The sequence below is a fragment of the Drosophila mauritiana genome, chromosome 2L, assembly GCF_004382145.1.
Source record: "Drosophila mauritiana strain mau12 chromosome 2L, ASM438214v1, whole genome shotgun sequence".
Taxonomy (NCBI): Eukaryota; Metazoa; Arthropoda; class Insecta; order Diptera; family Drosophilidae; genus Drosophila; species Drosophila mauritiana.
Window position 1 is genome coordinate 20,137,158 of NC_046667.1, and position 12,481 is coordinate 20,149,638.

At 45.2% G+C, this 12,481-nt stretch overlaps 4 protein-coding genes and 5 non-coding genes across 9 annotated transcripts; 8 read left to right on the forward strand and 1 right to left on the reverse strand.

Annotated features, from left to right (window-relative positions):
- Positions 1-215: 215 nt before the first annotated feature.
- Positions 216-290, forward strand: LOC117135357. The gene has a single exon (XR_004459011.1). It is a non-coding gene; the product is annotated as a small nucleolar RNA Me28S-Cm2645 (small nucleolar RNA).
- Positions 291-458: 168 nt separating this feature from the next.
- Positions 459-533, forward strand: LOC117135360. Its single transcript, XR_004459014.1, has one exon. It is a non-coding gene; the product is annotated as a small nucleolar RNA Me28S-Cm2645 (small nucleolar RNA).
- A 168-nt stretch (positions 534-701) lies between these two features.
- LOC117135361 lies at positions 702-783 on the forward strand. The gene has a single exon (XR_004459015.1). It is a non-coding gene; the product is annotated as a small nucleolar RNA Me28S-Cm2645 (small nucleolar RNA).
- A 168-nt stretch (positions 784-951) lies between these two features.
- Positions 952-1,026, forward strand: LOC117135358. The gene has a single exon (XR_004459012.1). It is a non-coding gene; the product is annotated as a small nucleolar RNA Me28S-Cm2645 (small nucleolar RNA).
- Positions 1,027-1,190: 164 nt separating this feature from the next.
- Positions 1,191-1,265, forward strand: LOC117135359. The gene has a single exon (XR_004459013.1). It is a non-coding gene; the product is annotated as a small nucleolar RNA Me28S-Cm2645 (small nucleolar RNA).
- Positions 1,266-2,112: 847 nt separating this feature from the next.
- LOC117143175 (probable palmitoyltransferase ZDHHC24) lies at positions 2,113-3,269 on the forward strand. The gene has a single exon (XM_033307693.1). It carries the CDS (start codon positions 2,230-2,232, stop codon positions 3,130-3,132), a length of 903 nt encoding a protein of 300 aa, XP_033163584.1. The 5' UTR covers positions 2,113-2,229; the 3' UTR covers positions 3,133-3,269.
- Positions 3,270-3,339: 70 nt separating this feature from the next.
- Positions 3,340-4,076, forward strand: LOC117143262. The gene is made up of 2 exons (XM_033307837.1): positions 3,340-3,640; positions 3,717-4,076. The coding sequence occupies exons 1-2, from the start codon at positions 3,431-3,433 to the stop codon at positions 3,903-3,905; spliced, it is 399 nt and encodes a 132-aa protein (XP_033163728.1). The 5' UTR covers positions 3,340-3,430; the 3' UTR covers positions 3,906-4,076.
- Positions 3,932-9,349, reverse strand: LOC117143030 (protein brunelleschi). Its single transcript, XM_033307421.1, has 10 exons — positions 8,769-9,349; positions 7,938-8,702; positions 7,036-7,883; positions 6,733-6,976; positions 6,114-6,670; positions 5,579-6,063; positions 5,323-5,516; positions 5,072-5,263; positions 4,805-5,012; positions 3,932-4,739 (listed from the first exon to the last, which is right to left on the reverse strand). The coding sequence occupies exons 1-10, from the start codon at positions 8,965-8,967 to the stop codon at positions 4,469-4,471; spliced, it is 3,963 nt and encodes a 1,320-aa protein (XP_033163312.1). The 5' UTR covers positions 8,968-9,349; the 3' UTR covers positions 3,932-4,468.
- A 256-nt stretch (positions 9,350-9,605) lies between these two features.
- On the forward strand, positions 9,606-12,403 carry LOC117143083 (eEF1A lysine and N-terminal methyltransferase homolog). The gene is made up of 8 exons (XM_033307561.1): positions 9,606-9,782; positions 9,888-10,010; positions 10,155-10,391; positions 10,444-10,651; positions 10,713-11,331; positions 11,388-11,580; positions 11,638-11,777; positions 11,845-12,403. The coding sequence occupies exons 1-8, from the start codon at positions 9,691-9,693 to the stop codon at positions 12,252-12,254; spliced, it is 2,022 nt and encodes a 673-aa protein (XP_033163452.1). The 5' UTR covers positions 9,606-9,690; the 3' UTR covers positions 12,255-12,403.
- The last annotated feature ends 78 nt before the right edge of the window (positions 12,404-12,481 follow it).

The window sequence follows — 12,481 nt, forward strand, 5'->3', positions numbered from 1 at the left end:
GAACACGCTACAAAATTTCGCAAAAAACCATAAATAAATATATGTCTAATAGGTGAAAGTTATATAGTAACTGAAAGATGTGCGGATCACGAGAAACGAGCAATTCCCTTTGACAGCCTGGCAGCTGTGACCCAAAGAGTCTCACTTTAAGACTTCTGGGGACCAACCAGCATGGGAAGTTTACGCGGTAAGAATAATTCAGAGAGAAGATCTCCACAACCATGATGAAATCGATAGATAGGGACTTCTGATGTCTGTGACTGATTTATCTCGATAGTAGATCTGATTTTAAAAATGTTGCTAGCTTACGTGCTTTTATGTTCAACAACAGTAAAGTAACTCTTTCTTTTTAGATAATGCAGAAATTCCTGATGACTCTGGCTGAAAACCGACAAAAGAAGGATTTGGATTTCCACATTTGTAAGTATAAGTGTAATGGTTGCTAAAGATTCATGATGTATTTTGTGATGAAATCGTTAGATAGGGACTTCTGATGTCTGTGACTGATTTATCTCGATAGTAGATCTGATCTTAAAAATGTTGCTAGCTTACGTGCTTTTATGTTCAACAACACTACAATAACTCTTTATTTTTAGATAATGCTGAAAAACCTGATGTCTATGAGTGAAAACCGAATAAAGAAGCATTTGGATTTCCACACTTGTAAGTATAAGTATAATGATTGCCAAAGATTAATGGTATATTTTGTGATGAAATCGTTAGATAGGATAGACAGACTTCTGATGTCTGTGACTGATTTATCTCGATAGTAGATCTGATTTTAAAAATGTTGCTAGCTTACGTGCTTTTATGTTCAACAACACTAAAGAAACTCTTTCTTTTTAGATAATGCAGAAAAACCTGATGTCGCTGACTGAAAACCGACAAAAGAAGAATTTGGATTTCCACACTTGTAAGTATAAGTGTAATGATTGCCAAAGATTAATGGTGTATTTTGTGATGAAATCGTTAGATAGGGACTTCTGATGTCTGTGACTGATTTATCTCGATAGTAGATCTGATTTTAAAAATGTTGCTAGCTTACGTACTTTTATGTTCAACAACACTAAAGGACCTCTTTTTAGATAATGCAGAAAAACCTGATGTCGCTGACTGAAAACCGACAAAAGAAGAATTTGGATTTCCACACTTGTAAGTATAAGTGTAATGATTGCCAAAGATTAATGGTGTATTTTGTGATGAAATCGTTAGATAGGGACTTCTGATGTCTGTGACTGATTTATCTCGATAGTAGATCTGATTTTAAAAATGTTGCTAGCTTACGTACTTTTATGTTCAACAACACTAAAGAACCTCTTTTTAGATAATGCAGAAAAACCTGATGTCGCTGACTGAAAAACCCACGAAAGGAGGATTTGCACACTTGTAAGTTTAATAATTTTAATATGTATGTATATGGGAGAATTTGAGGCCAAATATGAAGCTATTGTCTAGGAAACTGGTAATCTCGATCAATTTTGGCTTTCCGAATAATCTCTAAACAACAAATACGGAAACGAATCTAAGGGTATTCCTTAAAACAACTTGAACTTTGTTTGTATTTTCTAAATCTATGAAAATGATCCACAAATAAAAGTAAAGAAAAGTAATTTGCACATTTTTCAGTGTTAAGTGACATTTATCTAACCAATATGCGATGGGGTCACTGTATATACTATGTATAAACATTTTTTTGTGGAAATCTTTAGATGTCTGTAAAATATATATTTAGTGCATCCCTTGAATAATGATTACATATTTATGCAATATTTTTATTTATTTTACAGGGCACTCTTACATAATGCCAACAAAGTGGACGTACGGAAAAAGAATAATAATAAAATATTTTTGAGGAAGTGTTTGAATTACTAATAATAAACGCAATATTAGGTCCAACACTGACCTACGCCATCCAAGATTGGGGAACTGTTTCTAAGACTCAGTCCAATAGGCTTAGAGTTATACAATCGCTGGGAGACCAAATAAACTTCCACATTAAGCATTAGGTTAAGCTCAGAAGGAACTGAACGATTCCTAGTGACTTTAAGATTAATGGATAATAAATGATTTTTCCAAAAAAAAAAAAGGAATGGAAAAATAAAACCGAAAAAACATTGATACATCGTGTAGGCTGGAGTAACTAATTCAAAGTCACACCAATACTTTTTCCAAACCAGTTTGCAGTCTGCAGTAAAGTTTTTACAACTTGATCAAATCACTTTTGTTATAATGAGGTTTCGGTCGCTGAAGAACATCTGGCCAAAAGAGAAGTTGGAGCAATTCCTATTTTTGTTCATTTTATGTGGCTTGCCCGCCATATACTATGTTCTAATGGAGATTATGCTGCCGGAGTTGTCGGATTACTGGTCACCTGGCTACGTATTTCAGCTGCTGCTGGGACTGTTCCTCTTTTCGAATGTGATGTCCAACTATGTCATGTGCATCCTGGTGGACCCCAGCATCGATCCCAAGCTAATGAAGACTCAGATGGAGCGCGGACAGCACAGTGAGGACTGGCACGAGTGCGACAAGTGCGGGATTCTTGCTCCACCCCGGTCACGTCACTGCAGGAAGTGTGGTGTCTGTGTCCTGATGCGAGATCATCACTGCTTCTTTACGGGCTGCTGCATTGGTCATGAGAACTATAGATATTTTTTCTATTTTCTTATATATTTTTTTCTAAGCTGCATGATTTCACTAACGTCATCCTCGATATTTATTTACGTGCTGCATGGGGGCAGATACCAGCTCTTTAAGCTGCCTCATCCCGCACCGAACTCTGCCTATTTTAACTCGCTTATTATGAGGATAATCTACTTTAAGTTGCCCGATATATACGAGCTGGTGTTCTTTGTGGTATTCGTCCTGCTGTGGATCGGGGTATGCGTAGCTACTTATGTGGCTTATGATCAGTGGTCTCGTGGCTGTTTTTGCTATGATTTTGAACATCAAAACTTTCCTTTTGACCGAAAACTGCGCCGGAACTTCAAGACCTTCTTGGGCAGGCGAATGAGGTGGACCTGGATCTCCGGATTCGTTCCCAGCCAGCTGGACCACGACGGATTTGATTTGGATCCAGAAAACGAACGCGTGGCAGATCCGTGCTCAGAAACAACCATCAAGGATGGCTAAATTATTGTATACATTCTCTGTGTTTTCCAAATTACCGGTGCGATGAATAATTTAAAATTCGAATTCATTCGAGTAGTTTAGGCATGCAAGAAAATTGTCCAAATTAAAAAGCAAATACTTTAGATTTCTTTATGCGATATGTTTTTTGTTTTATTTGGTATCTACTGTGCTTGCTGATTTTTCCAGGTTGGCAGTCTCGTCAGCTGTTTTCCTGATAACATTGACGCGCCGCAAAATGTTTGTGTAGTCTGAAACTGGCATCTGGTCAAGATCGACTGCCAGTAGGTAAAGACCAGATATGGAGCCCACCGAATCGGAGTCGCGGCATCGCCTAAATGGAGGGGGCAGGAGTTCCGCGCCAGCAGGCTCCGGAGAATACATCAAGGTGGTGGAGTCCCAATGCGAGACCGATGGATTCGTTAATGAACAGTGGACGGAACCGGCGATGCCAGGTCCAGTGCCCTGGAAGACCATCATTATCATTCTACTGCTGTTTATCGGTGGCATTGTGAGTAATAATTGCTGGTGCCCACACATGCATGCACTGTCCCTTCGGACTTCTTATCTGATGTCATTGTCTTCAGGTTTGCATCGCCTTCGCCACCTTAAACTGGGTGACGGACACGAGCCGGGAGCGATCGGATCGGGTTTGGGCGTTGGGTATCATCGGGGCATTGACCTTCATTCCGGGAAGCTACTATGTGTACGTGCTCTTCTGCATAATGCTCAACCGCAACGGATTCACCATGGACGAGATACGAAGACTCGGCTGAGGAGGAGAGACCAAAGAGACCAAATGTTTCGTCAAATAGAGTTTATTGCTTTTACACTACAGTTATTCACACATTTCATTGGCATAATTTCTTTAGCAACAATCTTAATATGTAGTTCATTATGATACATATGTATTGCCCCGGTAATTGTATAAAAATATTTTGTAAACACGAGCTTGTTATCAAAATGTATAATGCTTGGCGTGGCTTCTAGTGCGCGGAACATTTGCTATCTATTTAAATAGCGCATCGCTGGCTTAAATATGTATATGCTTTACAGGCATGAACTATAGGTTATACGATTTATGTTATGGCCACTTTCTCTATCAAGCTTAGAGCACAGTATTACTTTGTGTTTCAGCTTAATTATATACAGTGTTATGCGTTACATGTTGTATCTATGTAGGTAAGAATTCTTTACAAACAATTGCTTTTCGTGTTTACGGATATAACAGGGCGCGTGGGAATCAAATACTTTAACGAGAGTAGGGGATTAGTATGGGGTGTATACACAATACATACACAAACATTGTAACGAAATTAAACTAGCGACAGGTAACATTTCACTGCTCCACGACGGTCACCTCGATGGGCGGAATGAACTTCCACACATGCGCCTGCTGCTCATCGTAGCTGGAGGAGAACATGACCGATTGGCCGGCACTCTCCGCTTCCGCCGGGCAGGAGCGGGTTAGCAATGCTGCCGGCTGCTCCACCTGCTTCTGCGGATTGCTGGTGCATTCGATGCTGGCCTTGAAACGTCCGGGGGTAAAGAATATCACAGAGCAAGTGTGCTGTTTCTGCTCCTGCTTCTCCAGTAGTGGTATTGCAATTCTAAGAGGGTTGTTATTGTCTAAATGTTTAACTGCTTCGTTTCAACATTTTTCTTCAGCTCTCACCTATTTGGTCCTGAAATGGCCACGCGTGTCTCTAAATTGTAATTTTCCATTCCGTTCAGGTAATCCTGATAGAACTTTATGCTCAGCACCAGATTTCTAAGTGGTTGCAGGGATTGATTGGCCAGCTGGATGCTTAGCAGCGACCGCTGGCCCACCGTACACACAATCTCATTGTGCGGCTGCACGAGCGTGTCTTGGAAGCTTATAGCTGGAAGAGTAATACAATTGTCATTATAAAGTCGGTAAGGAAGATTCTAAATAACTTACCCCACTCCAATGGCGAAACAGCTGTCAAATCCACCATAGACTGGGAGAGAACTATTCCTCGCAGTGAGGCGATTCCCTGAATGTCCGTCCCCGTTAACAGCCACTTGATTTTCACCCTTTCAGCTATGTGAATTGAGCAGAGCTTGCTCAGAGCATCGTTAAACGACAGCAGCTGCGTCCGAAAGCAGAGTTCTAGTTAAAAGATAAGCACAAATAGTTAATGAGCTCATATTAAGTGGGACTCATCATACCCCTCTCCAGATTCTCAGCTACCTCGGCTGCCCGAGCAGCCACCACTTTCTCCAAGGAGCACCGATCCACAGGTATGGGCACTCGGCAGCTCTCTTTGGCCTCGATGAGTATATTCTTGGTGTCCGTATAGTTGAGCGACATCTCTTGAGCGGTTAGGTTGGAGATGTCAAGTACCAGGTAAAATTGGGAGGCTCTGTAAATGATATACACAATGGTAGAAGGAGTTGCTTTGAAAAACGAGGAGATTGCACTTACACCTCTGCGGGAAGCACATCCCAGCTTGTAATCTGTGCGCTAGGCAACAATTCTAGATTAAAGGACACAGCACATTGGCGGCAGTAGCCCGCCGTCAAAGCATCTCCGCCGGAGTACTTGAATCTGACTTGCGCCTCTATGTGCTGGTTATATTGTGACCCAAGGCTGGGAGGTCCTACTCCTCCACCGCCGCCGGGCTGCAGGGTTAAGGCAGCCAGCGATGGTGGACCGCCAGAAATGGTCGACCGGAAACTGGAATTCTGTGGCTCATTTCGACGATGATGCGGTGAACCGACTCTCGAGGGTAAGCTGGCGTGCCCAGAGGTGGACACGCTCGAGTAGTGCGTTAGTGACGCTGCACCGTAGTCCCCAGGAGCAGCGGCAGAATGCAATGAAGCCGGTGGTTGAGGACAAACGAAGTCCGCTTCTGCATAAACATCCACTATAATTTCAATGGTGCCCTGGGGAGGCACTGGCAACTGGGCCTGCAAAGGAAGGATTATTGATTTACTCAACATAAGATCATCAATCTTACCTTGATGGCTTCTTCATCTATTCGGAAGATCTTCTGCTGCAGCTCCTGCTCCACATTTGAGTTGATGCTGAACTCTAGGTGCTCCAGTGGCAGCGTGGCACTCTCATTGGTAATAGTTATCGTGCAGCTGGAAGATTCTCCGTTGTACAGCGTCAAGCTGGCAGAGGTCACCACGATATCCGCACTGTTCATGTTGCTAAACGTCGCTGTCTGTGGTAGCGAAGTTTTCACAGATATCCTAGGAAGGGCGGGGATAACATCAACCACGTAGTTGGGCGGAAAGCTGCGTCCACGCATGTGCTTCAGCCGACAGTTGGACTTCACACCCAGCGTGTGCGTGCTGTAGCCCTGCAGATCGAGTTGCCCCGACTCAATTGGCGTTCCATGTAGTGCCACATACGTGGGCACATGTGGCTGAAGTACAAGAGACTGGGGTAAAGACTCAAACACCACGCCATTTGTCAGCAATCTCATGTCCGTGACGGGCAGCTCGAAGGGCAGGGGATTTCGCAGGCGCACAGTCACTTCACTAAGATCATTTTGCACCCACTGGAAAGCTAATATGAAAATTAGTTATGTATGTGTATATTATCATGCAGAGATCTTAGCCAGATCTTACCTATTTTATTTTTGTCCTTTTTCTTGTCCCTTCTGTCTACAGAATTAAAGTGTATGGGCGTGAATAAGAAAGGCCCACTGTCCGCTTTGGCCACCTTTATTCTTTGCGGTCGCAAATGAGCGGGCAAATCTTTAACCTGAAGATCGAGGCAGTAGGGCAGATCCGTGAGATTGGCGGGTGGTATCACAGTGCCATTTTCCAGCACCAAGGGCACAGGAGAGCCCTCGCACTGAGCGCTTAAATTCTTTAGAAAATGTACCGATTTTAGTGTGAATTAATTAGCATCTTATTTTGATAACCTACCTGCAGTTGCACAGCCATCTCGCTTTGCTCCGTTGGCGACATGTTGTCCCACTGAGTCTGCAGCAAAAAGGTCATGTGCCGCGTGGCCAAAGCGGAGTGTCCCAAACGCCTTGCGGCAGTTATAAGGGTCTGGACCAGATCGATTTGCAACGCCGGCCAGCCGGCGGCATTTTCTATTACTTCCAAGGGGTCGAGGCAAAGCCGGTATCCCGTAAAACTGCCCAACATGAGGCGGTAACTTTGGTTCCAGTCCGGCGCTTGGCTGCCCTGCTGAACGTGCTTGAGTGCAGCAAGTCTTTGGAAAAATGCCGCCTTCCTTTGGTATCCGATCTGCTGATACAGATCCGTAATGACCTCGAATCTCTTTACCCGCTCGGCTTCGCTCATGCTCAGGTTTATGTAGAGTATATTCTGCAGAAACATGGCAACGTCCAGGGGACGATTCTGCTCGATGCAAATCCGCGAGGCCTTTAGTGCCGCCTCCGTCTCTATAGTGGCTGCATGCCTATACTTGCTGTAGTTAATGATGGCCTTGCGATAGTAGTTGGTGATCTCCTCCGCCTTGAGGATGTTGCCCGGCAGATCGCCGTTTCTCTGGTGTCCTGGTATCGGTGCTGCCGATATAGTCGAAGTGGAGGAAGACGATGTAGTGGGCGTGTCCGAGGCGGAGGAATTGGTGGCCGTTGTCACCAGGGAAGACACGGACGAGCAGGAAGATGAGTTCGAGGTTACGCGCTGCTGTGGCTGGCTGGAATCCACATTGTTCGCGGTGGCGTCACTGGCGCTAATCTTCTTGGTGGCGTCGCTAGCACGCCACTTTTCGGGGGTGTTTTTTAGGGGAGAGGTGCCTGAAAAGGATGAGGAATTAGTAAGGCCTATTCAATTAGGTTGTAGGTACTTACCCGCCTCCTGAAGCGACGAGTTTCTGTGCAGTGTCTCGGTTTCTCGCATTTGGGGATACAACAGCATTGCGGAAGCGGCACACAAACCCTCTTCGGTTGCGCCAACCCACAGGGAGTCACCAACCGACCTCAAGGTCTCATTGGCATTGTGGTACAAACTCAAGGCGTCGTCAACCAGGCCGGCTTGCAGCGAAAGATCAGCCAGGTTCTTCATCACACGACCCACGCACCTTTTCCTATTGTTTCTCGACTCCATGTCTAGGCCCACAAAGTCTCGCTTTTCAAAGGGTGCCAGCAACAGGCTCACCTTGTCTGCCTTCTCGCGAGATCGCTCTAATCGTCGCGATTCCAGGACCCAAAACAACGCGCTGGCAAAGTCTCCAATTCGAGCTTCGAGATCAGCACACGAATCCTGTTCGCGATAGAAGAAGGCCTGCGCCTTGAAATTCGATGGCGTTGTGAATTCATCTTGGAGGCGTCGTCCACCAGCTGCTGGTGGTCCCAGCACCTCCCCAATGATTTCCAGTGGCGGCTCATCGGGCCCAAAGAAAATGGCACGGGACTCGTACAGAGTAGACCCGTAGCGAACTTTCAAGGACTCGTGCTGACGGCACAGCTCATTTAGCTCGATTTGGCTATCGAATTTGCCGATGGTGACAAGTCCCAGCAGTCGGCGATGGGTCTGAAAGTCTCCCCAATCGTTGTGCTCCACAGGATGATCGTGAACGAAGCGGATCCAAATGGAGCGGGGATGGCCAGAGGAGTCTGTAAGGCAGATGGAATAATTTAAAATCAAAAAGATAGCAAGAAAGCAGGAGGAGCACCACACACCATTGACCCGGATGTGATTGACACGTCGCACTTTCTCGAACGCCCGCTGAAGGACGCGAGCGCGCGATGGACCCACGCCGCGGAGCAGCACCAGCAGGCAGCTGTGGTGCAGGGCGCTCTGCTCGTAGTCCGGGCGTGACAACGCTGGCTCCATGCCACCAGCACCGTGCGACAGCATCAGGCCAACGGCCGCACGCATTTACACCGCGCCGCGGCTCTCAAATCCAATCCCTGTCCCAGTCCGGAGGATGCGAGCGCCAGTTTCCTTTGCATTTGCCAAGTGCTTCACAGGCGTTCCATACCGCTGTCAAGTGGATAAGCTCTCGATTGGATTCGATTTCTTCAGAGGAGCCACCTCCTCCCCCTTTTCGTGGGCAGTAGCGCCTGCTTTCACCACGCTTTTCGCCTGGTTTCTCGGCTGTTTACGAATCCGCTGGACTCCTTCACATGGGTACCGATGCTGGGCACTCGGAGGAAGGCGAAAATTCCAGCAAATAAATATCTAAATGGCTTTTTAAGCGAAGATAAACGTTTAGCCGTTTGCTTTGGCAAAGAAATTGTCCAATCAGTGTCTGTCGACTAGTCGCTGTGAATGGCACATCGCACAGATTGACCGCAGAAAGGTCACACTAATCGAATCCATGGTGTTGACAATCAGATAAAATATTAGTACCACTTATAAAATGCAAAACCTATTTTTCTTATGATGCTACCTAACAAAACTTAAATTGCATTACTTTGTGTAGATTTAACTAAGTAAGCTATTGAATATTTTGCAAATTAGCCTTTGCTTACTTAGCGATACTTTTTGGCTCCGGCCACACTGCTGTGCGCCCATCCAGTCGAATGGCAATGCCCCGAACAATCACATTTTGCCGCATTATTGTTTATATTTTGCATCCTTTTTGTAGTTGCTGAAACCATGAATTTACTGCCCAAAACCCGCGAGGAGTTCGCACAGACCGATTACTGGAACGAGTTCTTCAAGAAGCGCGGTGAGAAGGCCTTCGAATGGTACGTAAATGGCACCCGCTAAGCTCGAGATGACTTCTTGGGGAAGGGAAGCACTCGAGCAACATGTGTTTTCTTGGCCAACTAAAAGTTCCTTTAACTGCGAAGGTACGGCGAATACCTGGAGTTGTGCGATCAGATCCACAAATACATCAAGCCGGCGGATAGGATTCTGATGCTGGGATGCGGTAACTCCAAATTGAGCATGGATATGTACGACACGGGATTTCGGTAAGGAATCTTCTGTAATAAGCTTTAATGTAAGTAGCATGTGCCTCATTACATATAACTTTCATTTCCAATACGTATCAGATCTAGAACTTGGCCCTATAAATAACTTTCGCTTGGTACTCATATTTTACATTTTCCCCTCAGGGATATCACAAACATAGATATATCTCCTATCGCTGTGAAGAAAATGCTAGAACTGAATGCCAAATCCCGTCCAGATATGAAGTTCCTGCAAATGGACGCGACTGCAATGACGTTCCCGGATGAAAGCTTTTCAGTGTCGTTGGACAAGGGAACGCTGGATGCTCTATTTGCCGACGACGAACCTGAAACGAGAGCGGTGGTGGAAAACTATTTCAACGAAATTCTTAGAACCATGAGGTGGGTAATGTGCACAGCCTCAGATCGAAGGTATTAAATTTCTCTACATCAGGAACGGTGGTCGCTATGTGGGTATCTCCCTGCTGCAAGAGCACATCCTCAATTTCCTACTGGACTTCCTGCCCAAGCAGAATTGCATGCTGAGGATTGTTCACTGCTTGGGGGTGGAACAGGCCAACAAAGAGAAGAATGCCGATGATGCCTTGACGCTGCCTGTTTTCGTAGTCGTCGCTACTAAATTTAAGAGCCTTCCAATGCCAGTGAGTAGACCCCTAGCTAATTAACTTAGTGCATTCATATTACAATTTGATTTACTTTTAGGTACTCGAATTCGGTTTCGGCAACGACAAGATGCAAAGATTCTCCACGGTCTCCGAACTGAATAACGCAGTTTCATCAGTCCAAAAGGCCGCTTTGGTTTGCAACGGTCTAGCCAGATCCAACATAGCTGGTCACAATGAGGTGATCATGGATCTGCACCGACCATCAGAGCAAACCCCTCGCTATACTATCCACATTCTGGATAAGCCGCCAGCTCGCGGCCTGGGCAAATACGCGGCGTTTATTGTTCCTCAGGGAAGAGAGGTAGAGTGGCTTTTTTCCACGCCTGCTGGGCGGAAAAAACTCCAGGACTCTGCCAACTTCCAGCGACTGGCAGTGGTTACCCTTCATCGGGATCAGGTTTACAGTACCTTGGACGAAGTGAAGCAAGAGTTGGCCGACAGCATAAAGAATCTATCGCCAGCTGGACTCACTGAGCAGATACCGTATCTAAGTCTTGGATCCGATGTGGGCAAAAGGGAGACTCTCATTTGTGGGTTCTCTAAGATATCTGGAGATTTCCGCATTGAGGAAGTGGAGGCCAATGGCAAGACCCTGCGACGCCTTATTTTTCTCAGCAATCAGTTTGTTGTGCAGTCGGAAGCCTTAGTTAAAACAGGTGAATATAGCTTACTATCAAATTGCAATTTTATTAATGCACATATTGTGTTGCAGTCAAAATCAAAGGCAAAAAGGATCGAAAGAAGATTGACTTCGGCTACCTAGCCTGCCAGCATCACTTGTACATGTCCGTGGGTGTCCAACTGGCCACAACGGTGCAGAACCCCAAAAAGGACGTGAAAAAGGATGTTCTCGTCGTCGGCTTGGGAGGTGGCGGTCTGTGCAGCTTTCTTCACGCCGCATTGCCGTAGGTCTTATTTAGTTTAACCACTATACTCCTTTTGAAATGCAATTTTCCTTTCAGGCAAGCTAGAATTACGGCCGTGGAAATCGATCCTATAATGTTGGAGGTGGCTGAGCAGTACTTTGAGCTCAAGCAGGACAAACGCTTTCATGTGGTTATCGACGATGGCTTGGATTTCGTTGAGCGATGTCGCAATGAAGGTGAGAACCCACGATACAATCTCGTATTATACAAAAATTGTTATTATTCTAATGAATTTTCGTTTAGATATCCACTTCGATGCCGTGTTGTTCGATGTTGACAGCAAGGATCTCAGTCTCGGAATGAGTTGTCCGCCCCAAAGCTTCCTAGCCACGAAGATCCTGCAGCACATAAAGGAGATTATCGGTCCGAAAGGTCTCTTTATGCTAAATCTCGTGTGTCGCGATGAGAGCCTTCGTGCAGAAGCCCTCCACAATCTGCACCAAGTCTTTCCCGCTGTGTGTAGCTACAAACTAGAGGAAGACATCAACGAGATAATATATTGTGCCAACGATGAAAAGTACAAAACTGTCGAGCAGTGGAAGAAGAACATGGGAACCGCTGGTCGAGGTTTAAACAGTGCCGTCAAGGAGACAAAGCTGGCTAGTGAAGACGCCCTTGAGGTGGCAGAGTTCCTCAGCGAGTTGAAAATATAATCTTTAACATAGGACAATTAGCAAAGACAATTTACGTTTTTAAATAAATGTTAATTGTATTTAGTTATAAATAAAGACTAAACTATTAACTAATTGTATGTAGAAATTGCTAAGAATAACAAACTAAATGTGTAGCAACAACTTGCAAATGTTTCGTTCATCACTTAAAGTAGATAACTGTGGGATTGGGTGAATGTAGCAAGAATGACGAGGCTTGGAATATACGT

What these genes read in the sequence shown, in the direction of transcription:
- LOC117143030 (XM_033307421.1), bottom strand. Translation starts at nt 8,967, where the DNA reads ATGCGTGCGGCCGTTGGCCTGATGCTGTCGCACGGTGCTGGTGGCATG. An exon ending in AGATGGCTGTGCAACTGCAG is followed by an intron (nt 6,977 to 7,035) that starts GTAGGTTATCAA and finishes CATTTTCTAAAG; the next exon opens with AATTTAAGCGCTCAGTGCGA. An exon ending in GCCATTTCAGGACCAAATAG is followed by an intron (nt 4,740 to 4,804) that starts GTGAGAGCTGAA and finishes CAACCCTCTTAG; the next exon opens with AATTGCAATACCACTACTGG.
- LOC117143175 (XM_033307693.1), top strand. Translation starts at nt 2,230, where the DNA reads ATGAGGTTTCGGTCGCTGAAGAACATCTGGCCAAAAGAGAAGTTGGAG.
- LOC117143083 (XM_033307561.1), top strand. Translation starts at nt 9,691, where the DNA reads ATGAATTTACTGCCCAAAACCCGCGAGGAGTTCGCACAGACCGATTAC. An exon ending in TTTCTTCACGCCGCATTGCC is followed by an intron (nt 11,581 to 11,637) that starts GTAGGTCTTATT and finishes TTTTCCTTTCAG; the next exon opens with GCAAGCTAGAATTACGGCCG. An exon ending in TGAGCGATGTCGCAATGAAG is followed by an intron (nt 11,778 to 11,844) that starts GTGAGAACCCAC and finishes ATTTTCGTTTAG; the next exon opens with ATATCCACTTCGATGCCGTG.
- LOC117143262 (XM_033307837.1), top strand. Translation starts at nt 3,431, where the DNA reads ATGGAGCCCACCGAATCGGAGTCGCGGCATCGCCTAAATGGAGGGGGC. An exon ending in TGCTGTTTATCGGTGGCATT is followed by an intron (nt 3,641 to 3,716) that starts GTGAGTAATAAT and finishes CATTGTCTTCAG; the next exon opens with GTTTGCATCGCCTTCGCCAC.